Here is a 27,204-nt window from a genome sequence, read left to right as displayed (position 1 = left end):
ACATAGACAATAAGCGTGAAACTGGGACTTGAATCAAGAGGCCCTGGTTCCAAATCCTCTATCTTCACAAGCCTCAGCACTGTAGCTCTCACCGTAGAGCGAAGTGACACAGCGGCTGAGTGACAAAGCCAGGATTCCATCCCAATCCTGTAGAATCAGAATTAGGAAGTGATGAGGTGGGGTTTTAATATAAGTTATTTAATTAATTATAAGTTTGTATAATTTACTATTTAATAATGGCTGCGTTTAACAACTGCCTCTCAAAATACCTGGAAATTTAGCAATCAGCTCTCATGAACCAATACTCTATAATGACCGATGACTTCTCAGGGCTCTTGTAAAACTGAAGGAGATAAGGTCAGTGTCAACCATCGGTGGGCTGGATCCATCTGTGGGGCTTTGGGCAAGTTTCTTAACCACCGTGTGCTTCAGATTTTCCCCATCTGTATAATGAGGCTGTCATGAAGATTGCATGAGAAAATGTATGTAAAGAATCTAACCAGGGCAGATCCAGGGTGAGGCAAAATTCAACCTGTGATGAGAACCTACGGTACAAAATTCAACGAGGCGCTCCCTTCTCAGGGTTGCCCTAGTGCAGGGTCAGCAGTGGGGTGTGCCTGAAATGTTGTATGCTAAATGCCTCACTTGCCTCACCCTAGTCCCAGCCCTATTCCTGGCACGTAGTAGGTAGTTGCTGTTATTACCACAAGAGCTTCCAGGAGGGTGTAACCTATCAGGGTAAATAAGACTTACAGACCGGAAAAGTTACCTAACAATATGTTGTTTGTGAGAAAAACCGACAGCACGGTACACTGTCCTAAGGCATACGGTAGATACCCCATGAGCCTTTCAGATAATGGGGGTTAAATTTCCACAATAATCGCCACAGCCTGAGGGTACTGAGCCATCTCTAGGAGATCCAGGGCTGTCTCTGGCAACAGCCACTGAAAGCAAGAATTTCTTTGCATTAATCTGAAAGATAAAAACACTAGTCCTCAAATGTACTTTCTACTACATAGTAGGTAGATATATGTCTTATTTTTCTCCCCCAAAAACTTTTCCAGTAAAATTGACACCCGGGGGAGATGGGCCTGCTGACCTGTGGTTTCCCAAGCTCCCTGACACCCCACTGTGCGCCAACCACTCCTGGGGGTGATGGGGGTGGAGGCCGCTGCTCAGACGCTGGCTGTGTTTTGTCGGGAGAAGTAGAGAGATGTGCGGGCTGAAGGCAGTGAGCTGTCTCTGGTTGAGGGATAGGGAAGGGGTATTGGGGGTTGGATTAGAGAAACAGAACCAATAGGCCATATAGAAGAAGAGAGACATAGAAAGAGATTTGCGGTGAGGGGTTGGCTCAGGTGATTACGGAGGCTGAGAAGTTCCACCATCTGCCATCTGCAAGCATGAGGCCCAGGAAAGCTGGAGGTGTAGTTCCAGTCCAAACCTGAAGGCTTGAGAACCGCAGGGGCTGACAGTGCCAATCCCAGTCCAAGACCAGGTCCAAAAGCCTAAGAACTGGGGGGCACGTGGTGTAAATTCCAGCCTGAGTCCGAAGGCCTCAGAACCAGGAGCACCAACATCTGAGGACAGGAGAAGATGGACATCCCAGTTCAAGCAAAGAGCAAATTTGTCCTTCATCCACTTTTTTGTTTTATTCAGGCCCTCAGTGATTGGATGATGCCTACCTGCATGGTGAGGATGATCTTTACTCAGTCTACAGGAAACACCCTCACAGACACACCTAGAAAAATGTTTGGCCATCTGGACATCCTTTAGCCCAGTCCAGTTGACACACAAAATGAACCATCACAGGGTTGATGCCTTGAAAATTCCTAAAGGGTGTAACATTTTGAAGGAAGTCAATTCTTAAATCTCTAAATCATTTCTCTTCAATGCAATATTTGAGCAAATTCTGGACTAACAGTGAGGTATTGTGATAGCATTGGATTTGGAACTAAAAGACTTGGTTTTGTGGAAAGTAGATCGGCTATTGCTTAGGGCTGGGAGGGTTTGCAGGGGAATGAGGGTGGATGGCTAAGGGATGTGGGACTTCTTTTGGGGGTAATGATGAAAATGTTCTAACATTGACTCTAGTGATGGTTGTACAACTCTGTGAATATACTAAAAACCATTGAATTGTACATATTAAATGGGTGAACTATATGGTATGTGAATTATATCTCAAAAAACTATTTTTAAAATTTTTTAATTAAAAATTGTATGTGGTATAGTCATGAAAAAATAAAAAATACTTTTTAAAAAAGTAAAAATATAAATCCCTTACTACCTCCATAACCTTGGGATAATCATTTGATTTCTAGAAGCCTCAATTTCTCCATCTGTAAAATGGGGACCATAGTGAGGAGCCAATGAAATGAGAGCCCTTCAAGGTGAAGAGTTTCTACACCAACAGTCACACGGCTATGAGTTGGTTGACCATTTGAAGATCCTCAGTCGATGACACCAAAAGCCAAGAAGAAATTCCCTTTGGCTTCCAAGAGGCATGGTGAGCACTGCAGTGAGGGCCACTCACACAGATCAATCCTAACCCAAGCATGTTTGAGCTCTGCATGCTTAGTTCACATCCAGCTGGTCCCATGTAGAGATACTGCAAGAACATTTCTGCTTCCTGGGTTGGAAGGAGGGGCTTCCCTTATGACCACTGCACACTTGATGTCTTAATATTGGTGTTTGCACCTTTCAGAAAGACCACACCACCAGGGAACGAGGATGCGGCCAGAGCCTCCCAGCCTTTCTTCACATAGAAGTTTAGCCCCTGAGTCTGGGAGGATCTCCTAGCCCTTAAGGCAGGTTGGCCTTGGGGTCTCTCTCCTCCCTGCCCAGTCTGGCTCTGCAGACTTTGGGGAACATACCTAGATTTGCTGTCTTCTAAGCCCAATGGTGATGTAAGAGAACAATAAGTTTCTACAGGGCAGCTCCGGTCACTTAGGAAGAGCAGGGTGGAGAAGGAGAAAAGGCCAGGGACCTGCAGGAGGCATCTGAACATGAGCTGTGATGATGGGGAGGTGGGTAACCCAAAGGTGGAGGTGTGACCCCAGGCAGCCCAAGAAACACCTATGGCTGGGCACGTGCTCCCCCATTCGTGTCTTGACAAGAACTGTCACTCCACACAAGGTAAACAGCAGAGCCATACTATACAGTGGGTCAAAGCTCTTTGGCTAGCTTTCTGTATGTGTATTTCTTCTGCCTTTTATGTAGAGAGGTGAATTAATACCTCTTGGTGATGCCACCTACATTTGAAGTAGCTGCCAAATTTCCTTAAGCTCAAAAGTAAACTTTCTTTAATGGGTGATTAAACCAAGGGAAGCAGTAACGTCGTATGTGATTCACTCACCTATGTTTTTTTCTATAAAAATATCTTAAGGAAAAAAAATTTTTTGCTTATATAGCTAAGCAAGTACAGGGCTTTAAAATAGTAAACCACTAAATACAAATTATGTGTCTTTGACTCAACTTCACTGTTACAACACATCCCCGTCCAACCCTGGATGCTCTTCACAAAAAGATAATGAATTTCGTCCTTGGTCCTTTTACTCTGGGATCCATGACTGTGCTTCACGTCTCCTCTACAGCCCCCTCTCCCCTCCCACGGGGGCATCCCAGAAGCTGGTGTCTGCTCCAGGGCTCCAGACTGGAAGCACACAACAACCCTGTGCCTCCTGATCAGCCTCTCTGTCAGTTATCCCTCGGTTCTCCAATCGGCTTCTTAAAGGGGCAAACCCTTTACCTTCTGAAATTCTATTTAAAAAAAATAAATAAACGAATAAACTATCACACGCTTTCAAAAACGTTTACCCAGTTTTCTTTACAGTTCCCAGTGGAGCCAGCATCGGGCAAAATAATGAAGTAGAACCAGTGTCTTCTTTGGGCCAATCTCTTCCCTCTTTCCTTATGCTTCCCTCTCCCCCCACACCTTACAAGTTAGGGCTCCTAGCTGCAAGCAGCAGAAATAAAGTCTGGCTGATTCAAGCCCAATAGAAATTCACTAAGAGGATACTGCATACTTCACATAAGCCCTGGGAGAGCTAGAGAACCAAGTCTGGGACTCTGAAGCCAGAAGCAATTCCCCCCAAAATATACCACAGAACTTGTCTAGCGAGAACACCACCGCCCTGAGCACTGGGCACCATGGCTTGTACCAACAGCACACGACCCCTGGACACTGGACTCAGCCTCTAGCTCCACAGACACCACTGCCCCAGGAATTCAGACCACCTCCAGAGAGAGTTTACTGATCCCATTTCTTCGCGTCACTAACTCCTATCCTGAGTCCAGAGGCAGGCATGTCTGATCAGCAAAGTCCAGGTCGTACACCCACATCCTGGCTACCAAGGGAGGCCAGGAAAGAGAAGACATGGTCTTTTCACCTTCTAAAGTGGCCGGCCGTGCTGCCACCCATCAGAACTAGGAAAGAAGGAATTCCCTAAATACGGGGCAAAGGGTCCAGACATAGGCCAAAAAGAAAAGTACATGCACACTACATCTCCTTTCTCCAAAGCCACTCAGCTCTTTTCTGCTCTTCCGGCCCTTTGCAGAATGACTGCCTTGGTAAGCAAAAACGCAGTGTGCTAACCCTCAGAAACAACTTCTTTCTTACAGATGACCAAAGGAAAGGATAGTGTTTAACAGAAAACATCCATGGAGAAGAGGTATTGTAGGACAGAGGTGTTCCCACCCTTGACCCAGACAGCTTCTGACTCCTACTATGTCTAAAAGAGCACAGCACATGCTGGTTTTCACTGTCCACCAGAACACAAGATGCCTCGAGGCACGGGCCATGTGGTAGATTGTTTGCAAAAGTGCTGCAAATGTTCCTCTTCCTGTACGTATCCTCCTAAGTATGACTTTCCAGCTCTTCCCACCTAGAAGTAGACTCTATTTCCCCACCCCTTGAATCTGGGCAGGTTTAATGACTTGCTTTGGCCAACAGACTGTAGAGGAAGTGATGTTGTACCAGTTCCAAGCCCAGGCCTTCAGAGCACTTGCCTGTCTCGGCTCATTCTCTGCCATGAGAATAAGCCCCAGCTAGCCTGCTGGAGAGAGGCCATGCGGAACAGATAAGCTGACCCAACGAGGCCATCTAAGACCAGCCAGCTGGCCGCCGAGTGAGCCCAGCTGAGACCAGAACTACCCAGCTAAGCCCAACCCAAGTTGCCCATCCACTGATTTGAGAGCTAAATAAACTGGTTGCTATTTTAAGCCACTAAATTTTGGGGAGGTCTGTTATGTAGCAAAAACTAACAGATATAGGACAGGCGTAGTACCTCTGCAAAGCACCCTGGGCTCCAGCCATGATGCTCAGCCTGTATGGATAGAAGGGAGGTTGCAGATGCAGTTGGTACTGCCCCCCACCAACACCCCCTCACCCTCACCATTTCAGTGCATGCCTGTCCAAATGCCAGTTGCCAGCACCTGTATCTCTGCTACCAGAGCCCACCTGCCCACCCTCACATCAGGCAAGGAGTGCCAGGTGGCCCTCAACCCATCACTGAGGGGTTGGTGTTTGAACACCCCAGCTCCCTTGCCCCTTGGGTATGCTGTGTCTGAGGCATGTGTCGTTTACTGGCTCCCAGATCATCCCAGGAGGATCAAGGTCCAACTACCCCTGGGGATAACTAACTTGGTAACAAACCCTTGATTGGCTGCCTTCCCTTCTCTGACTCACTTCTCCAACTCTCCCTTTGGTGTTTCCTGGGATCACCTCTCGGATAAACTACTTACACTCAAATCCTTATCTCAGAGTTTGCTTCTAAGCAACTAGACCGCTGGGCACTGAGATGGGGCATCCACACAGAAACACTTCTGTCATCAGCCCCTCACCTCTGTGTTCCACTACCACCGCCCAACTCCAGTCTGGGAGTCAGCTGCAATAGACACTGCCCACTATCCCACCCCGCTGCCCCTGAGCACAAACACTGCAGCAGAGCCCCTCACAAGGCTTCAGTGGCGTGAAGGACCACTTCCTCCACCATCTGGCTTTGTCAACAGTTATAGCTTTTTCCTTCACTCTCCAGTGAAGAAAATATGCCAACTGTCTCATCTCATGGTCTGGAGGGTGAAGGTGGTGGAGAAGGAAATACTTAGAGGAGATCCAGACTTGGAACAAAAAAATGTGGAGCAGGTTAGGCTGTCCCCGCCTGTTCCTCTGATCAGAGCTGAGCCCCCAACAGGACACTGTAGTCAGAGGAGCAAATTCAGTAAACACAGCCCCAGACCCCAGGGCTCAGGGGCCGTCTGCCCAGCATATACATTCAAAGATACTTACCAGATGCCTGTTAGGCACCGAGTACTGCTCTGGGTGCTAGGATAAAGTGCATGCATGCACACACACACACATACACACACAACATATATCTATCCCCCAGGCCAGGGGCATCTGTCTTAGAGCCTCACAGCACAGAAGAAACAGAAGTGGGAATGGATTCTGGAGTCAGGCAGACTTGTATTCAAATCCTGTCTCCATCCTCAAGGAGCTGTGTGACCTTGGACATGTTGGTTAACCTCTCTGTGTCTGTTTCCTCCTCTGTGAGGCAGAGATAAATAGCAGTTCCTATCTTACAGGGTTGTTGGGAAGGTAGACATATATATGAACCCTTAATAAATCTCAGCTATTAGGACTAGTTTTCTTAAGGTGGTGCATCTCTGTTATATAACCTGACGTGTTTCCCACAAACTTCCACAAACTCCGCTAAGACAGGGCCCAGCAGGAATCTACATGAGAGAGGCCAGTGGTCTAAATTCCTTCAACATAGCCACCCTTTGTTTGCATGTTCTTCACTTCTATGAAGAATAGGCTTCTTCTCATTGCCTTTTTTTAGAAAAAAAGTCCTGTTGGGCTTTTATTTTTCTTATTCTTGATAGAAATATGAGTTCAGAGAAATATTTCTCTACCATTGGGGGAAAAGGTTCAGGCAGTCCTGGGGACTTATAGGGAGTGGTGGGGACTGAGGCAGGCTGTAGAGCATGAGCCCCATCTTAAAAGAAACTGGTGGGGCTTCCCTGGTGGCACAGTGGTTGAGAGTCCACCTGCTGATGCAGGGGACATGGGTTCGTGCCCCGGTCTGGGAAGATCCCACATGCCGTGGAGCGGCTGGGCCCATGAGCCATGGCCGCTGAGCCTGCGCGTCCGGAGCCTGTGCTCCGCAACGGGAGAGGCCACAACAGTGAGAGGCCCGCGTACCGCAAAAAAAAAAAGAAACTGGTGCTACTTAGACCCACGTGACTGATGCCACAATTGATGCCAAAGGGGACTTTGAGTCTTACGTGGCCAGATCTCCCAATATTTCCAGAGATGCCAGACAACTGGATTATTATTTTTTAAATCTCTTCATTTTTTAAGCGTTGGCTCAAAATATTTAGAAATATTCTGTAGAGCAGCAGTCCCTAACCTTTTTGGCACCGAGGACCAGTTTCATGGAAGACAGTTTTTCCACAGACGGGGGTTGGGGGGGATGGTGCAGGCGGTAATGCGAGCGATGGGGAGCGTTAGATGAAGCTTCGCTCGCTCGCCCGCCGCTCACTTCCTGCTGTGCAGCCCAGTTCCTAACAGGCCGTGGGACCAGTACCAGTCAGCAGCCCAGGGATTGGGGACCCCTGGTACACAGTGCAGTACATTTAATGGGTCCATGGGCTGACACAGACCCATAGGCGGTGACATTGAGGCCTCTCCATCCTTTGCTCATCTCAAAGTCTCTGCAGTCTGAGCCTCATGATGCAGGGCTGCTACCCTACACAGCCTCAGTGGGCACCATTCACATTCGATTCTTTGAGACTTGTGGCTCAGAGCAGTAGCAGGGGCCCTCCCGTACCCACAGAGCCAGTGTGCAAGCAAGCCTTTCTCCAGACAGTTGCTGGCCCTTGCCAATCTCCCTCCTCTGACTCACTGGCACTAAATGTACTATCCAATCAGCAGGGTCTCACAAGCTACTGACGTCTAATTATCTCAAGCGTGTCTTTTATTGTATCAGTATACAATGCTATCAAAGAACAAAATCCAGTCTTGTTAACTGATGGTTTCATTAGTTTATATATCTTATCTCCCCAACTAAAATGTAAACTTTATGAACAAGGATCACATTTTATGTCTTTTTGAACCATATAACACCTTTATACTGTATTAGCACCCAATACCTACCTATACGTTGACTGCTTCATCACAGAGGTAATTCTGAATTTGTTGCTATTGTGGGTGGCATGTGGATAGTACTTCAGGCTACAGAAAAAATCTTTTCCAGGTACATGAAGAAAGAGGAATATATAGGGGCCAGTCCTAAATTTATCTAAAAAAAAATTCACTATCTGTATGCCTTCCATGTCAGCCCATGCCAGCCATAGAGCACAATCCTGCAGCAGGGGGCGTTTTAATGTTGTCGTTGAGAGTAGCTTATTGTTAATTTTCTTACTGGTAAAATGGAATCATCCAGGCTTACTAGCCATCTTCTAGAGAGGCCGGAGAGAAGAAAGAATCCATCTCCACCATCCCCATTTATAAAGTATATTTAAAATCAGAATATTAGGTATGTTGCAGCTGAGTGCACTGTTAGGTGGCTAAAGTACATGAGAAAAAGAATCTCAATTGTTAATTTATGCCTGGGTTGAACTATTTATATTTAACCTGGCGATTATTTAATTAAACAGTCCATTCCCTTTGGGGTCTCCCTGTAGTCTCTGTAACTTGTTAGGCAAAATAAAACAACCCATTTGCCCTTGTATTTACTCTTCCCTTCTCAAGGCTACTTAATTTTTTTTTCTAGTTTAATAGGCCTAGAACCCCTAATAAAAGAGGGTTGAACAAACAGTCTGAGAACAGAGGAGTGAATGCAAACACAAAGTACTTGAATCACAAGGCACGCCAGCTGGAAAGAGTTTTGAAGATAACCGAATCCAACTCTCTCCTTCTACAGATGAAGCAACCAAGACCCAGAAATGTTGGGTGACTCACCCAAGGGACCCACAGCCAGTGAGGGAGACTACCCTCATCCGATGCCCAGTGCTTGCTCCACTCTCATTAACCTGGGACACCAGGGCTCCTTCGAACCTCCCCAGCCAGGCTCTAGAAGGGCCTAGTCCCATAGAACAGTGGGCTTGTAGACTTGGAAGCGATAAAGCCTAAACCAACAGCCAACTTTCATCCATTCAGTATTTGTTGAGTGACTGCTAAATGCCAGGAGATGAAACACTGGAGGCAGAACAGTGAACAAGGGTCCAGGTGCCTGCTTTGCCAGATTTACCTCCAAGTTTAGTGGGGTGATAGAGAACAAATAAAAGAATACATGAATGTGACACTTACAGAAAATGTCAAGTATTAAAATACCCAACCAGGATGGTATGACAGAGTGGGGAGGAGGGGGCAGCCCTGGACAGGGTGTCAGGGAATCACTCTGCAATGTCCATGATGGGGGCATAGGGGCAGGAGAACATGTGGGGTGGGCAGGGGGCCGGTGATAAGCACTGGGCTTTGGTTTGAACATTATCAACAACAGGAAGTTGAGCATCTCCAAAGGCCAGCTCAGCTTGTTAAAAAGTTCTTTCCTAGAAAGAGCTGAAATCGACCTCCCTGGGACTTCAGATTTCAGTAACTCATTCTCATGAACGTTACAGAAAGGAGTCAGCTAAGAGATGTTAAACAGCATGTTCAAATGCTAAACACAATCCTCAAATAAGACAGTTGCTTCAATGTCTTAATTTAAAATGGCGTGTTTGGGAAAATACAACATACCAACGAGATGACTTACATGTTCTCAGTCAACCTCTAGTTCATAAAAGGGTTTCAAACCACCACTTCAAAGGAGGTTCAGACAGCCAACTTCTAGAGTCCTGGACCTGTCCATGTGAGTCACCCAACATCATCAACAAGACACACCAACTCCCTTCCGCCTAGAACCCTAGTTGGGGTTTTACAGCATCAAACACTGTTGCCCCATTGTTCGAGATGGCAAAGGATATTTGGCTCTGTGAGTTTTGCTTCCTAAGATATTCGTGGAATCATAGAACTAAGAACTCATCTGGCCCAACCCCCTTATTTCATAGACAAGGAAATGGAAGCCCGGAAATAAGAGATGACCACTCAGGTCTATCAGCAAGTTGTGGCCAGGGTGGGGCTTAGCTCCTCCAGCCCCAAAACCAGCTGGGCGTGGTTGGGCAGTTGCACTTAACGTATAACTCCCAGCTTTGCCTGCGTGTTAGGACAGACTTCCGGTCCTCCAGTGATTTCTCATGCGTGTTTAAGAAGAGAAAGCCCAGCTCCCTAACTCCCTTTTCACGTGGACCCACAGCGCAGAGACCTTCCAGACATCTGACTGCACACTGAAGGGGCCGGGGACAGGTGTGGCTTGGTTGTGAGTGGGGAAAGGGTCCTCCACTGCGCAGGAAGACCAGCTTCTGATCCAAAGCCAACCACAAGATGCAGAATGTGGGAAGAGAAGCCAAGGTCAGGGACCACACCGAAGCCAAACCTATTCCAGCTTCTATCTGAGTCCAAATATCTGACGGAACCAACTGCCTGGCTGCAATGCCTATAAGCCGAGCAGTGAAATGGTCAGTAACACGAGAAGAAAGAGGGCTGAGTCTTAAGCCAGTCAATGAAGCGCCCAGGCCCTGCCCTCCTTCCCCCCACTTCAGGCAAGCAAGGGAGGATTTGAGCAGCGGCGGAGCTGACTGGCAGGGCCTCCTTCTTCTGCCCTTGCTGGCGTCTGCTGCTGGCTGGAGCTCTGAGAACGTAGCATTTTTGTCCCTCTGACCCCCTGCATTAGCAGGAATAAATGACTTTCCTGGGTGGAAGGGGAACACTGGAATGCAATTCAGTAGTATGGGCAGCATCTCTCAGAAAAGAAAGCATCAAAAAAAGAAATACCAGGACCTCTCTGGTGCTGCAGTGGTTAAGAACCCGCCTGCCAATGCAGGGGACATGGGTTCAAGCCCTGGTCCGGGAAGCTCCCACATGCCACGGAGCAACTAAGCCCGTGCACCACAACTACTGAGCCTGTGCTCTAGAACCCGCAAGCCACAACTACTGAGCCTGCGCACCTAGAGCCCGTGCTCCGCAACAAGAGAAGCCACTGCAGTGAGAAACCCGCGCACCGCAATGAAGAGTAGCCCCCGCTCGACACAACTAGAGAAAGCCCAAACACAGCAATGAAGACCCAACGCAGCTAAAAGTAAATAAATAACAAGTAAATAAATTTAAAAAAAGAAACACCAACTCCAGCAGCCAGCCGGTGCCTTCCAGAGCAGACCCCAGTTTCAGGTAGACAAGAAGGCTGGTAGCTGATTAAAGAGTAATCACCTTAGCCCTGGGGAGGGTCCTGCATCCCCAGGGTCTCCCATCGCTCATCAGGCAGGACGACACCTGTCTGAGCGGTACAATATTATTCTCTCCACCACTAGCCATGCAGCAGCACAGCCAAGGCAAGGACCTGGTTTTCAATCAGCTGCTGCACCGGAGGACGAGCCCAGTGCAGTTGCCATCACCATATCGTACCTCAGATTCCCCCTTGGTAAGAGAGGCAGAAAACAAGCCTTCCCTCTGCTCACCACCCTGACCCCCTGGGCTGCAGAGAGGGTGACCAGATGGGATGGAAACATCCCAAGGAGGGATGGGCTGGGAGGAGACAAATTCTTCTCCATAACTGTGGGTCCCCAGGGGAGAGCAAATATCAGAACCCAGACCTGCTGAGTGACCCCAATGCCATCTGACATCTGCCTCCCAAGTTGAGTATGGGGGCTGAGAGCTTGGGTGTTGGGGTCACACAGACCTGGGTCCCAGCTTGGTCATGTATGATAGGTGGTTGGGAATGGTGACTTCTCCCTGAACCTGACTTTTCCCATCTGTAAAATGGGTCTAATGATAGTACTTACTCACAGGTACTGTCAAATGAGACCGTGTGACGGAGGCTGGGCCCAGAGCCTAGCACGCTTGGTCAGTCTACACAAATGCTGAATTGTGTAGGTTTTTTTTAATGTAAATTTTAAAGAATTGCCTACAACATACACACCACACATGAGTTTGGGGCAGGAAATCCAGAGGGTGGGCCAAGGCAGGAAAGCACGCCAAGTGACGACACTGAAACATCTCTGCAGAAGGGCTCTGTCATCCTGAGGGCTACAAACTGCTCCCACACTCTCAAAACCACCTTTGTCCAGGGTCTTTTCACTCCTAAATCTCCTTCCTCTCCATGTCATCTGATCCTCACCACAACCCTAGAAGGTGGCCAGGGTGATTATGCTTCCTGTGCCCCTGCTTTTAAGAGGAAAAGGAGTCTCAGAGAGGTTAAGTGACTTACCCAAGGTCACACAGCTGGTAAGCGGCTGAGGAGAGTCACAGATGCAGGCTCCTGCCTGATAGGACTGGAAGGAGAGGGAGGCAAGTAAGGTGCCTGGGGCATAAAACGTAAGGAGGCACTCGCTGGCACATGGGAGTGAGCATCTCCTTCACCTCGGCCCTGCTGCCTGACCCCAAGCCATGGGCCCTTCCCGGAGCACGAGGCTGCTGCTCCCACACGCTGCACTTGCAGGTCAGCCCTGGAAGAACCCGCCCCCAGAGCCTTGGGGTGGCCACATCTACTGGCTGAGCAGGGCATCTTCCTCTGTCAGAATTCAAGAACGTTTTCCCAGAGCCCAGCTGCTGGAACCACTTCCCGAAAGAGTAGAATGGAACAGAGGGCTAAGGTGGTGCTATAATGTCCACGTGAGGCGTCCACGCACCCTTGAGCCTGAGGGCCTGGGAAGAGAGGCTGGGCCAGGCCCGCGGAGGCCTCTCAGTCCCCAGCAGCCTTAGGGAGAAATGGGCTGCGACAGGCAGGGCATGTGGGCGACTCCCAGGACCGTGACCCCGGTATGCTGGTCTGCCCAGCCAAGCTCTCCTCTCTACAGCCCCTCAGAGCCCAGCTAGGCCCCAGCTTGGCCTCCCTCAACCTCACACAAAGCGTGAGAGGCACCAACCAGCTACCAGAGATTTCTTTTGAATCTGCCAAGAGAAACTCTTTTCTAACGCGGATGATCACATGAAGTAATGAGCAGTTTGCCCCAGTCTGGATTACTGTATATTTAGCTTTTCTAAAGAAGCAACACCTGTGTACCAAGGGGCAGCATCAGGTCATTGGCAGCTGTGTAGGCTTGAGAACTGATCTGCTGGGATTCAAATCCCACTTCACCTGGGCAAGTTACTCACCTGCTCTGGGCCAATTCCCTCCTTCTATGAAAAGGGGACGGCATCAGCACCACCATCTTCCGGTTGTTGCTCTACAAATCCCAGCCACGGGCTTCCCTGGTGACGCAGTGGTTGAGAGTCCGCCTGCTGACGCAGGGGACACGGGTTCATGTCCCGGTCCAAAAGGATCCCACATGCCGTGGAGCGGCTGGGCCCGTGAGCCACGGCGGCTGAGCCTGCGTGTTCAGAGCCTGTGCTCCGCAACGTGAGAGGCCCGCGTACCACAAAAAAAAAACCCAGCTACAGGGCTTCCCTAGTGGCGCAGTGGTTGAGAGCCCGCCTGCCGATTCAGGGAACACGGGTTCGTGCCCCGGTCCGGGAAGATCCCACACGCCGCGGAGCGGCTGGGCCTGTGAGCCATGGCCGTTGAGCCTGCGCGTCTAGAGCCTGTGCTCCGCAACGGGAGGGGCCACAACAGCGCGAGGCCCACATACCGCAAAAAAAAAAAAAAAAAAGAAACCCAGCTGCAATGTATTAAGTACCTATAGTGGGCCAGGTACTGAATATCTTTTTTTTTCTTATATGTTTTTTCTTTCTTATATGTATTTTTTAACACTCATATCAGCTCTGTTTCTATTCTTGAGGTGTAGCTTACATGCGGTAAAGTGCATACATCTTCAACATGCAGCTCAATGAACTTTTTATGTGTTATATACTCTACCTTCTAATCAAGTCTCTATCGATACAGGTCAGTTTTGCCTGCATATGAACTTCATATACACGAACGCATATAAAACGTGCTCTTTTGTGGCAGGCTTCTTTCACTCAACTTTCTATTTTTGCAATTCACCCATGTTGTTGTGTATATATGTCATTTATCCTTTTACACAGCTGCACAGTATTCCATTGTGTGACTGTGCTACAGCTTGTTTATCCACTGAACTAGGTGTTTGTCTTCACCTTCATCATCACCACCATCATCATCATTATCATCATCATAACCCCATTTTGCAAATGAGAAAACTGGGGCCCTGAGCTGCTCACTAAGTTTTTAGCCTGAGGTCTCGGAGTGCAGTTGATTCCGAGCGGGAACTTGAATCCAGGTTCCTGACTCCAAAACCAGCTCGTTACCTGGGCAACAGAGCCTCCCCTCCTCCTGCAGTGCTGGGGTGGGCAGAAAGGAACTCTGTTCCACGTGGTCCTGAGCTCCTTCTCCCGGAGGCAGCACTGGGAGTCAGGGGCAGCTACCTGACTGGCTTCTGGTGGTGAGAAAATTGCCTCAGGTTTGGCCATTGCCAATATTTATTTTTCACTGTCCCCCTGATAGCGCAGGTACCGTCGTCACTCACAGCCCTGTACCTTGAGACCCAGCCTTTGCCAATATGTCGAAACAACTGCAAACAGCCTCAGCGTGGTGGAGGCATCCTCGGCCCCCAACCAGCAGCTGGCTCTCGTGGGCAGGAGGAGGGAACCTGGCCCAGCATGTGGGCAGCCCCTGTCCTGGCTCCTCAGAGACTAATTTCCCACAGTGGTAAGTCAGATGTAACCCTCTGGGGCTCCTGCAGAAAGCATCGTAAGCCCTTGGGCCAGAAGGTTTCTCTGTAGGCCAAGTTTTACCCATCAAGAGGTGGGTCACCACAGGGCCCCCCAATGCTGAGCTGACCTCAAGAAAAGGCCAAGATTTCACCGTGCTTCCCAGCTCTCTGAATCCCTGTTTGCTGCTAGAGGCCGGCCTGAGGAGGGCCATCTGCAAGGCAGCAAGGGGGTGGTGAGGAGGCTGGCTGGTCTCCCCTGCCCCTGCCCCTGCCCACTGAACTCAGGTAGTGTTTAGGTCAGTCCAGCCAGATGTGATTAAATGGTTGGCTACGTGCAGGGAGGGAGACCCTGGGGGAAGAAGGGCATAGGGCCAAATCCCAAGGCGGCCCTGGGGCACCCTTTGCCCTGTCAATCATTAACAGAAGCCACCCCATGACAGGCAAAGAAGGAGAAAGTCCAAGGGGGTGGCCTGCCCTCCTCCTGGGCACCATCCTCCAAACGCACCAATCCAGGGCCTTGTGGGACATGAGATCATGACACCCAGTGGAGGGGGTGTGTGCGGAGTCATCTAATCCAACTGGTCCTCTCTCAGGCCCCTGCAAAATCTCCACAGAGGCCAAGGGAGACAGGAACTCACACTGGTCGATTTGCAGTTACTATGGGCTAAGGACCATGCCAAATGCATTCAGCATGCCAGCCTATGACATGGTAGTGAAATGCAGTCATGGAGCAGGCCTGCTTGGGTTCAAATCCTGACACTTCTGTGCGATGAATGAGTGAACTTCTCTACACCCCAATTTCTCCATCTGTAAAATGGTGGTAGTACAGAACTTCCTCTGAGGGGTCACTATGAGCATTTAACTAGTTAACACACATAAAGTTCTCAGACTACCTGCACTGATGAAGAGCCATCATTGCTGTGGTTCACTTGATCTTCACAGTCACCCCTCAAGATACAGATGGAAAATCCAAGATTGAGTCATTTGCCTAAGGCGCAAGCTGGCATAAGCAGAGCTGGGATTTGAACCCAAGTTGAAGGGCTCCAACCTCCATGCCATAGAAACTTCCTCAGGCCGTGACCCCATCTACCCAGTAACTGGTGCTTTGTGACCCAGTTGGCTGCAAAACCCATCCCATGTCTGCCTCCACATTCTCCCAAATGTCCTCCTTTCACCAGAGTGACACTGAGGTACAGCAGGCTCCCAACCTTCCTCCCGAAAATGAGGCTTCCAGACCTAAAAAGGTAAATCATTGCTCAGTGGCCAAAAGAGTTCATGTCTTCGAGCTGCTCCAAGGGAAGAAACTTAACCAAAAGCCAGATCATGAGTTGCAGGGCCAACAGCCATGGAGGCCCTGCCCAGCCAGGACAGACCTTGTAAAGGGCCCCCAAAGAGAGATGCCCCAAGGCCCAGAGCAGGAGGTGGGGAAGTAGGCCTCATGCCCCAGGAAGCTGGCTGACAAAGGCAGGCCTGGACTTTCCTGCTCCACTTCCCTCTGTGGAGGCCTTACTTCCAGCTCTCTCTGCATGGCTCCTATCTTCCCCGGCTGTAGAGGCACTCATGGAGGTCCCCCGCCAGCTCTGGGCTCACATCTCCCTGGATTCCCTGCCAGCCTAGAGCACAGGACTAGGGCTGCTGCTGCTGAGGCCTTTCATCACCTAATATCCTGGAAAAACCATGGGCCTCAAAAGATTCTGCTACTTCATTTCCCAAGTAGCTTTGGACCTTGGTATCTCTCCTACCTTTAAGATCTATATGGTAAAAAATCAGGTTCTTGTGGTGACCACGCATGGGCTTGGGTGGCCTAAATCTCAGCCTGTGTGAGTTTCCCATGGAGACACTTAGGTGGGGTGAAGGATCAAGTCCTGGGGACAGAAAGCTTCCCCAGGCCATAGGGAACACCACCTCGCCTTTTCAGCCAGTGTCTGCACTCCAGGGTCTCTGGGAATCAATGCTTCCATCTTTGTTATCACTCAAGGGACTAACTCCAATGGAGGGAATTCTGGGCTGGTCAGTGGATATGCTCAGCCCTCTCTGAACCCAACCGGTGTCTCCATGAGCTGGGGAATTAGAAAGATATCTGCCATATGCTCAACTACTCCTACGGAAAACAAGCTCAAGGTGCACTATTATATGTCTTTTTGCTTTTAGTCAGAGAGGAAGCTCACGTGTCCCCACCACCACCATCACCACCCACCGCAAATACACACACTCAGTCCCTCCTCAAGAGACAGGAGGCTTAGGTTTCCTCCAGACCCAGGAAGGGCTGCTTTTCCCCCTCCTTCCACCACCAGCCCCTACCCTGAAAGAGGTAATAGTCCCTTTCTTCTACCTCACGGCCCTGCCTCCCAGCAGGCACCTGCTGGCCAGGGAAGGAAGAGTCAACAGGGTGCCTAAGGTAGGTATCCTCCAACCTCAAGGATAGCCCTGGCCCAGCTGATGTCTGCTACAGACCTGCCTGCCTCGGGAGAGGCCGGGTGGAATTCAAGTGGAAATTCAGCTTACTGCCCCAAACTTACTGAGTGCAAGGAACCGAAGGCAGCTAGGCCTCAGATAACAATATCCATCTCTGCCTCCTCAGAGAGAAATCCTCCCAAGAACCAGACTCAGGATTTTCAGAAGGATCCAACCTCTCTCTGGAAGGCAAAACATCCCCTCTAAGTGGTCATCTGACATCAATCGGCTGGGGTTCCTCTAGCCAAGTAGACACCACCCTTCCCAAGATGACAGCCTACCCATCCTGCATGGCATCAGGGGTACAACGAAGACTAAGGCGGCAAGAACAGATGACTTCCTGTTACGCTGGCCATTTTCATACCCCTTCCTTTTAACAGCCCTCCAAATACAGAAGCGCATGTTGGGTCCAAGTGAAACCACCTCTGCTCCCAGTCCCCTGTGACTGAGCCCCCCACCACCCTGGAAGCTCCTCTCTGAGCCTGCAATGGTTCGTCATACCCACCCCAGATAGGTGTTACGAGGCTAGGGCTTCAGGTCAGTTTCCTGTGGGAAAAAAAACAAGCCTGGCGGGACTTCCCCGGCGGTCCAGTGGTTCAGACTCCACACTTCCAGTGCAGGGGGAGCGGGTTTGATCCCTGGTCAGGAAAGTAAGATCCCACATGCCAGGTGGCGCGGCCAAAAAAAAAAAAAAAGCCTGGAAGCACCCAAATAAAAGGACACACTCAAATCCAAGTTTGCTGGAGTGCCACGTGCTACATCCCCCTCTTCACCATTTCAGCACCCCAAACATTACCCAAAGGAATTAAGACCACAGGCTAGGCAGAGAAGACAGTAAGCCCCCATGCCTCACTCTGAAGAACCTTCGAGGCTGCAAGGGTAGGTAAGGCTGGACCCTTGTCAACAACCAACAACAGGGCAGATAATACAAATACAGGCTGCTTTGCAATAAACCTCTACCCACCCCCTCAAAGCTCAGCAGACTTCCAGCCTCAACCAAAGGAACCAGCCATTGGTTTAGCTGTAAGGATGAGAAATCAACCAATGCCCTCCCTCCTCCTCCTCCCAGCACCTACATCGTCTACAAAGGACAAGCCTACAGGCAGAGTAAAACCACAAACCAAGCAAAACCAGTTTCACCATCAATTTCTTGAAAAAATGGGTTTATTGATTTTTAAACTGCAAATAGTCGTTACAAAAAGTTTTTTTTTCTTTTAAATAAATTCACACAAAGAAAGAGAAATAGAAAGCGACGGTAGTGACCAGCAAGAGGAATAATAATTACATTCATCTTAATGTGTGTGTGCCAGTTCTGTTTGCATTAACATTGGAAAACTCCAAAACCTGGAATCCAGAACCTCAAATCTGCAATCGGAATGTCTAGAGATGGGCACGTGAAGTCAAAGGGTTTCTTTTTTTTTTTTTTTTCCCTTTTAGAAGCTATACATTAAAAGTTGTTTTCCTTCTGTACTGTCACAGAACTTTTACATACATTCTCAGTCCTAGTTGTGAAAGGCCAAAAGAGAAAGAAACTCAATTTGCAGTCCAACACAAAGGGGGGAAATTTCTAAAATAAATAATCCAACAGTTTTTTGCATTTTTTTAAATTAATTTTTCATTTTTTTAAAATAAAATAACCAAAAAAAGTGTAAAGTTACAAAAAATGTCGTTGAAGAATAATATATTAAAACTGTGGAAAAAAAGGAAAAAGACACGTCACAAAATTTTAAGATTAATATGAAGATCATAATTTAACATAAAAGAATATATTCTATGGATTTGTCATCCCGATAAATATGAACAAAATTAACAAAAAAAAGCATAGTTTGGCAATAAATACGTTTTGATAAGTTAAATAAGCTTTTTTATATTGATGTGCAGTGACAAGCAAAATTTTTGCTCTCCAATTTCTGAAGTTATATGAAGTTTAAAACCCAGGGAAAAAAGCATGGCGTGAGTGCTCTAAGGATAGACCTACGGTATTCTAGAGCAAAAACCATTAAAGCTACTTCTACAGGAAATCGTTTTACACAGATATTGTATGTGGAATGAATACCATTAACTGCTCACCCCTTACATGTTTTTAAGCTTTTCTCTCATTTTTTTGTTGTTTTTTTTTTAAGATGTCACATACGAACTGGGGAACTTTAGCACCAAAATCAAGTCTCTCATAGTCCATCTAGCTTCCCCTTCCTCCCCACTTAAAACAAAAGAAAAAAAAATTAAATCACAAAGTCCCACTTATGTCACAATCTTCATCCACTTTTGCAGTCTTCCTTCCTGCAGACCTACACGAACCCAGGCAAGATTAGTCAACAGAGGTTCAGGTCGGGAAGAAAAAGGTTTTGAATGTCAAGCTAGGTTTCCCCAAAAACCCAAGTCTGGCAACAACTCTCCCAAGGCGGGTGCGGGGGGGTTACTGGGGAGAGGGGAGAAGGAAGTGTGTGGGAGACTGGAAATCAGGAAAGGTGCATTTGTGTTGCCAGTGGAGGGAGCTGCTGGTTCTAAGTACCCCACCTTCCCCGCCCCTCCCCCTCCCCCTCCCCCTGGGCACGGGCTCAGGGAGGCCCACGGGTGCCCTCTGGCGCTGAAGAGGTAATGTAGTCACAGTGACAAAGTTAGATCACAAGGCACTAAGTTGCTTCTGTAAACTGTTACTGCTTTTTCTTTTGTGATTTGGCACTTAAGGCTTAAGCTGGAAAAAAAACGCATCTACTGACAAATATGGGACTTGTCTGTTATGCATGGTAAGTGGGCTATAAAACTGAGGTGGGGGGGTTCTAGCCAGAAGAAGCTATTGACAAATTGACTTGTCCTTATGTTGGGGGGGAGGGGCGTTTAAAGAGAAGGTAGGGAGGGGGCATTCCAAGGTCCTGGGGGAAAGGGGTTGAGCTTAACCTTGTTAATGTAGGGGTTTGTCAGGAATCGGATGGGTAGGGAGGGAAGGGTAGGGGATGTGGGTGCGGGGTCGGGGTGGGGGGTTGGATAGGCGGGGGGGCGGCCCTCCCTACCCTGGTTTTAGTCATCTGAGATGGAAAGTCTGCTGAAAATGGGCAGGCGTCTTGAGTTGTCCAAAGTGGGGGAGTCTGAGCCACTGTGGCTGCTGCTGGAGCTGCTCAGGTAGCCCTCCTGGTCCGAGAGAGAATCCTGAGGGCTGGGGGGAGAGTCAAACATGTGAGGGGACTCAGACATGGGCCGAAAGAGGAAGGTGGTTGGGGAGCCACCCCCGGGCAGCCCCATGCTAGGGGCAAAGAGGCTCGCCAGCTCCTGACTGGAGAAGGCGAAGGGGTTATTGGTGCCATCGGGCAGGGTGGGCGAGCCCAGGAGGTCATCGGCGCTCAGGATGGGGGGTGGGGTGATGGACGTGGGGCTGTCCAGCAGCCCCGTGGCAGCGGCGGTGGCAGCGGCACTGGGAAACCCAGCAAAGCTAAAGCTATGCTGGAGACGGGGACGGTCAGCAGAGAGGTCCCGGGCCCCGGCCAGGGCACGGCGCTCCTCAGCGTTGTGGATGAAGTGGCAGCGGGGCCCATAGGGGCAGAAGCCGATGGTATGGAAGGTACGGCACAGCTCCGTCTTGTACTTGGGGTGGCGGGTCAGGCTTCGGAGCTCGTGGATGCCGTGCGCGAACTGGCACTTGTCGCCGTACTTACAGGCTCCGTTCTCCTCGAAGGGACGGCACAGCTCCGTCTTGTAGCGGCTGGAGTTGACCTGGCCGCTCCCCGGCTGCTTCTGGGTGGGCAGCAGCCGCTCGCCCCCTTCTGAGAAGGAGCGGTCTCGGAAGCGGCTGTCCCGAGAGCTCAGAGCTGGAGCTGGCTCGCCCTTGAGGCTGCTGAGGAGCTGGTTCTGGTGGAACTTGGAGCTGGGCAGGGTGACCGAGTGCCTTCGGGGGAAGCCCCCACCGGCAGGGGTGCCCACCGCCTTCCTGTCCAGCAGGCAGCCCCCGGCACCGGGAGGACTGTAGTTGAGCATCTTGTTACCCTGGAGGAGAGAGAGACAAGAGAGACGGCGGTTAGTTGACAAAGGCCATCCGCCAGGCCCAGAAGGGTACCCACTAAGGGCAGTCCCCTCCACGATCAGAAATGCTCCGTCTCAAAGGAACCCACCATCCCCACCTCTGCCCTGGCAAACCCCTCACCCTCTTTCTCCCATTCAACCAGCCTAGAGGGTTTACTCTGACCCCAGGCATAAGAAGCCACAAAATTCCTGGCCTGTGTGAAAAATTGTTTTACACATGCACCTACTCCACGTCGATCCCTGGAATGCACCCTCATATCCTGTCCCCAAAGCTACCACTTTCATCCATGAAATCCAACTTCTTCACCTCCCAAATAGATCCTTGTGTTGAAAATATCTCACACAACTCACAAACTCTTGTTTCCCACCCTCAGGAGACTAGAAGCTAGGTCTCCTTTTAATCAGTCCCTGCCTAATTAACCGCCGCCCTCCCACCAAACCTGGCCTGAGACTCTCAACTTCCTCCTTCAGAAGCATTCCATTCCTTTGGCAACAGATTTCCAGACCGCCTTTGCTTTACCTTGCTGATGGGAGGGGAGAGGGAGGGGCAGGAAGAGAACTCCCGGATTGGCAGGGGGGTGGGTTGGCAGGGAGAGGGATGTGATTCCCGAATACAAAACTCATTGCCCCATGCTCCCAGAAGAGGTGCCTTCTACAATGATCTCTCCCACCAGTCACTGCCCACCCCACCCCCTCCACTGGGAAGATGCCTTTGCAGTTAGTCTCCTGGCTGCAAGAGCACGCTTGGATAAGAGCGCCAGTGTTTAATCTTTAACGCAAAGCTGCAGGTGGGAAGGAAAAGGAAAGCACCAAATCCCCCCAGCCTCCTCCCAGTCAATAATGGATTTGGGGGAGGGGGCAGAGGTACCAAAGGCAGCTCTCTGTTCCAACGGGACCCTATTCACCTGCCCAAGCTGTACCCAAGATTTGGAAAGGGTGTGAGCAGGGGACCTGGGAGTTGGCTCCCAGCCCATGTGGGTGTCATTGTGCGATTTCTAAAGTTGGTCCCTTAGGATCAGCTGCGGGGGATCTGGAATCTGTAACAGCAACCACCCCACAGAGCGGATTACAGGAACCAAGTTGAGAGCCTGTTCCCAACAATGAGGTTCATTTAAAAAGTCCTGCGGGGGGAGGGAGCTAGAGAAAGAGAAATAGATCAAAGAGCGGGAGAGCCAGGAAGAGAAGGAAGAAGTGCCGGGAGAGTTCAGGCAGCCGCCAGGGCAACTGAAGTTTGGGAATGCGCAGGTAGGGAAGGAAGCTGAAATTCAAACTTTTTTGAAGTTGCTCTTCAGCTCCAGGGTAGCCCTGCACCCCAACCCTGCAGCCCTGGGGCCCTGGCAGCTGCACGGACTGGAGAAGCAAGCTGGGAAAAGAGAGCAACATGACCCGACGTGTTTAAAAGAAGGCAAAACACTTTAGCAATTAAAAGTAGCCTAGCAGCTTCTCTCTTTCAAATTGGGGAGAGGGGGCGAAAAACCTTGAACATCCACAGGCTTCTGCTATGTACGCTTAAACGGCACTCCTGGAATATTCCGGATTTAAAACTTGCTTTTTTCCACACCAGCTGGCAAGCTACACGGCTTAAGGGCCTCATTAAATCCTTCCTCGCCGAGACCCTTGAGCTCAGACCGGCATTTTGTAGTCGTGTCCCCCCCATCCCCTCCATATCGAGAGTCGCGGTCCCTCGGAAAACAGGTAAGCGGGTGAACCCGAGTCCCACTCTCACCCCAAAGTTTGCAGCACGATCGGCTATAACAGAGGAAGCCTGGCTGGGCTGGGGCGAACTGAAGTCCCCTTGCAAACTCGTTTGGCAACATCCTTTGAACCACAACTCTTGGCCTTTTCTCGCAGATTCCCAGCCTCTCCAGAACAGAAGGGGAAATCTACCAGCAAAACGTCATCCCGAGACTCACTTCCCCAAGGGACCCCCACCTCTCGACCCACAGTCCGGCAATGAGGCTGTAGAGACTCGAACCCCTCCCGGCAGCGGCGACACCCAGAGCGCGCACAGGGAAACCGAGCAGACTCGCGAAACCCGGCTCAAGAGCAGCACGTTATGGACGAAAAGAATCACCGAAAAATTGCCCCAATCCTGCCTGGTCAATGCCCCGCGCCCCCCCAGGCAGCCCCACGCAAACTTCGCCCCCCAAAACTCTGGTCTCCAGATTCCCATGTAACCCCCGCCAGGAACTGTTGAAACTCAAAGGGTGGGGAGCATAGTCAAATTCCTTCAAACTGAGGGGGGAAAATGGGGCGGAAAAAACAACCATGTCGCCTCTCCTCCTCTCCCCTCTGCGTTCCCAGACCTAAACTTTCGGGGATTCTTTTTGAAGACAAAAGAAAAAAGAAAAAGACTTTGAAAAGCAAACGCTCCGCCCCACTTTACCTTGCATAAAACTTCGCTCAAGTCGAAGATGGTGGCAGACACGAGGGTGGTGGTCATCCTGGGTGCTCGCACGGGGCAGGGATTAGGATCTGGTGTGCCGTGAAGGTCCCGGTGCGGGGAAGGCGCAGCCTCCGGCTCTCCGGTCTGGAGTCCCACACGCCTGCTCCCGGCGCCCCTCGCCTTTCTGACTCTCCCGGGCTGCGGCGCGCGAAGCCCAATTTATATAAGTTTCAGATTTGGTGGGCCGGAGGGGGAGGAGGAGCTTTAAACTTATTTAAATGAGGAAGAGGAGGAAAAAAAGTTGATTGACACTGAAGTTGAATCAGCCCTGCGGTCAAACTCTGGGAAAAAAAAAAAAAAAAAGAAACTTTCGAAAGGAAGAAGGGGGAGGGGAGACGAGGAAAGAAGGCGAATTAAACACACACACACACACACACACACACACACACACACACTGCGAGCCGCGCACAACTTTTTTTTCTTAAAGAGGAAAAGTTTCGAGTCCGCTCGCTTGGCTACCCCGCGCTGCAGGCGCCCTTCTCTGGGGCCGCGCGCCCCGCAGGGGGGGAGGGGCGCCCCCCTTTTGTCAGCCTGCGAGCGCGGCTCTGTGACATCACTCATTCCACCCTCTTCGGGGTTCTGGTTGTTGTGTTGTTGTTTTTTTGTCGGGCAGAAAGGCGGGCTCGACTTTCTCTTTTTACAAGCGGGAGCAGAAGCCCGTCGTTAGCGCCGGGGCTGCAGTTCCCATCTTGAGCTGATCTCCCTTGAAACTTCTCCAAGTTGCCGCACAACTTAACTCTTTTCCCGAGTTCTTTTCCGCACTCGGCTCCCCTCGGCAAACCCCAAGGGGAGAGGAGATTGGAAATAAGGGGCGCACAAAGCCTTCAAGCCAAGGGTTTTGTTTTTTTCAGGAGCGGAGGTGGGGGTTGGGGGAGGAGGAGTAGGGAGACTTCCCCCCCCGCCCCAAGGAGGACCCGGGCTGGCGCGGGCGAGCACCAAGCGGTTTAGCGCGCCGCACGCGTCTCCACTCGCGCTCGCTTTGCAGCGGACACTCTCCGAGTGTGGGCAGGAGCAGGGGTGGGAGAGCGTCGCGAAAAAGACCACCGTCCGGGCGGATTGTTTCGGTGTTTGTTTAATTTTTACTGGAGTATAGTTGCCGGGTTGTTTTAACAGGCCTCCTTGTGGTATTTATTTCACGCATCAATCTTTAAATATTTTTATAAAGAAAACCTAAATCCTCATGAACGCCCCTAATCCCCACCCCCCCCCCGAAAAAAACACCCAGCAACGCAAGACTTTCCCCGCGCGCTCCGAACTATGGGCCGCGCCGAAACTTCCCCCACCAACACACACACACGCACACGCACACCCCCTAGATGCCAGAACAATGAAAAAAGTTACTTTGCTAAGAATGTAGGTAAAGAGATGGGGGGAGGCAACACTTTCAACTTACTGTTGCTTCTCCCCCGCCCGCACGGGAACGGAACATATGGCTTGTCACACTGCGCTGTTTTGGCGGGATGGGGGGAGGGGGGTGTGGGATCCTCGAAACCGAAAGGCCCTGAATTATCACTCTTTTGAAAACTGGAAAGAACATATTTATTTACTGTTAAGTTCGGATGCCCCTCCACCCACCCAAATAAAAAACTGTTAACGTGTCCCCCACCGCCCCCTCGGTCTCCGCCGGAGTGCTGGAGTCAAGACCGAGGTGGAAACCGCGGCGCTGCGTTTCTTTCCTGTTTCCCCGCGTGCCCGGCCGCCTCCTCGGCCCTCGCACGTTTCTTCCCAGCACTCGAGGCCGCCGGGTCTGTTATGAAACCCTGTGCACTGAGTGGCTAAGAGCGGGTTCCATTGCGATGTAATTAGGTCACCCCATTATGAGCACGTTTCTTTGAAGAGGTAGGGGCGGGCCGAGCAGAGCGCTGGAGTCGCACTCTCACCACCCCCACCCCCACATATTTTTACTGCATTTCTTATTTGTCAATAAATTTGGCCGGGCAAACCCGGAAACCTTCCAAATCACAACCGTTTTAGGAACCTGTTGTTTTTCACCTTCGCGAAACACACAGCTTTGGCTGCTGCCACAAACCTATGTGATCCCCAGCCCGGTCTGCTTTTATTTGTCCCCTCTGGCTTAAATTGATGGCCCCCATTTTTAACCCGGCTGCTGCCCCTTGCTTTTCTTCTTTTGCTGTCCAGCTGCCTGTTGCTTCCCTCTCCCTGCTCCCATTTTTCAGCTTTTCTTGAAATCTGGCAAGCGCCAGAAGGAGAAATAACTTCCATCCACCTTAATTTAAATCATTCAAATGTAGGTTTCTTTCTTAAAGGGCTGTTTGCTCACTCCCTTCCCCGCTTCGAGAAGGAGGGGTTGGGGGAGCGGTTTTGTGCAGTTTCTTAGTGATGAGGTAATGAGTTCCAGATTTCAGGACAGAGTAGGGTGCGCGTTAAAACCACAAGGTTTGTCTGCGTCCCGATGTGAAGCTATTTCGGTTTTTTGATTCCCCCACTCCCCCAGCAAAAAAAAAAAAGCCCGTTGGTCTTTAACTCTGGAGGGTTCGCGAAGCTCTGCTGGGGGGACGAGAGAGGGGCGGAGAAGCGGGGATGGAAAGCGAGGGGGAAGGGGTCCGGAGCGGGCGGGGCCCAGGGCGCGTCCCGACCCGCACCCGATGTCCCTCTCTCCGGGCGGCGCAGCTTTCCCCCAGCGGTTGCGGGACCGGCCAGGAGCACCTTGACGCGGCCTGGGCGCCCCAGGCTGGCTAACGAGTCTTCCCCCCGCCTCCCCCCGCAAAGAGAACGCCGATTCCTCGAATTTCCTCCGTTTCCCAACTCCCGGAGGGCGCTCCCCTCCCCCCCTTCCCCCCTCCCAGGGGCGCGGGCTCCGCGGGCGGCGTCCAGCCTGGCCCGCTCGCTCCGGAGTTGTTTACCGGCCCCACCGACCGACCGGGTTTGTTCCAGCTCCCAGAGCCTGTCTCTATAATTAAACTCTTCTTTTAATTGTCGGGTTGCAACGTCATTTCAGGGACTTTCCAAGGGTGAGGGAGCCGGCCTCCTTAACTCTTCGCTGACCCGGCATCCGCGCCGCGGCGGACCGGGAAGCAGCGTCCCGCCGGGCCGAGGAGGGCCAGAGCCGGCCTGCCCCCGCCCGGACGTGCTCGGCAGGTGCCCGGTAGTGGCGGGAAAGGCTACGAGCCACGACCCGGGCCGGAAGCCCGACGGGAGGCGTGCACGGCCCTCCCCCGCCTCCTGCGCTCAGCCCTAGGGTTCCTCGCCCGCGCCGGGCCCGGAAAGGCCGCCCCTTCACCTGCACGGCCTCTTCCGAGGGGAGGCGATGAGCCAGCCAGGTTCGCGGTCCCAGGCCCGACTTCCGGGCTCTCCCCGCTCGCACGGAGACGGTCCCCTTGCGAGGAGGGTCTAACCAGGTATTTTTGGCTTGGGGGCGTTAGGTTTTGTGAAGGGGGAAAGTGAAAGCCCTCGGAATTAGGGAAGCGCAATGGATGTATTCACCGGCCAGTTTGGGCGCACCTCGCGGCAGGTGAGGGTGTGGGGCGCTGGGTCACTGGCCCCTGGAGGGCCAGGCCTCGTCACCAACGCCCTCCAGGCACTGCTTTCCCAGAGACCCCTCCTGACCCTGCCATTGCGAAGCCCTGCGA

General features: G+C 51.0%; 1 protein-coding gene across 1 annotated transcript; it reads right to left on the bottom strand.

The window, feature by feature from the left end:
* Positions 1-19,200: 19,200 nt before the first annotated feature.
* ZFP36L1 (ZFP36 ring finger protein like 1) lies at positions 19,201-23,765 on the bottom strand. Its single transcript, XM_060095945.1, has 2 exons — positions 23,555-23,765; positions 19,201-21,132 (listed from the first exon to the last, which is right to left on the bottom strand). Exons 1-2 carry the CDS (start codon positions 23,609-23,611, stop codon positions 20,173-20,175), a joined length of 1,017 nt encoding a protein of 338 aa, XP_059951928.1. The 5' UTR covers positions 23,612-23,765; the 3' UTR covers positions 19,201-20,172.
* Between the last annotated feature and the right edge of the window lie 3,439 nt (positions 23,766-27,204).

Source organism: Mesoplodon densirostris, chromosome 4 (assembly GCF_025265405.1).
Source record: "Mesoplodon densirostris isolate mMesDen1 chromosome 4, mMesDen1 primary haplotype, whole genome shotgun sequence".
NCBI lineage: Eukaryota > Metazoa > Chordata > Mammalia > Artiodactyla > Ziphiidae > Mesoplodon > Mesoplodon densirostris.
Note: the sequence above shows the minus strand (reverse complement) of the source record. Positions and strands in the feature narration are given on the sequence as shown.

Excerpts from the sequence above, each read along its gene's own strand:
- ZFP36L1 (XM_060095945.1), bottom strand. The coding sequence starts at position 23,611 with ATGACCACCACCCTCGTGTCTGCCACCATCTTCGACTTGAGCGAAGTT. Across the intron at positions 21,133-23,554 it reads TGAGCGAAGTTTTATGCAAG|GGTAACAAGATGCTCAACTA; the intron begins GTAAAGTGGGGC and ends TCTCTCCTCCAG.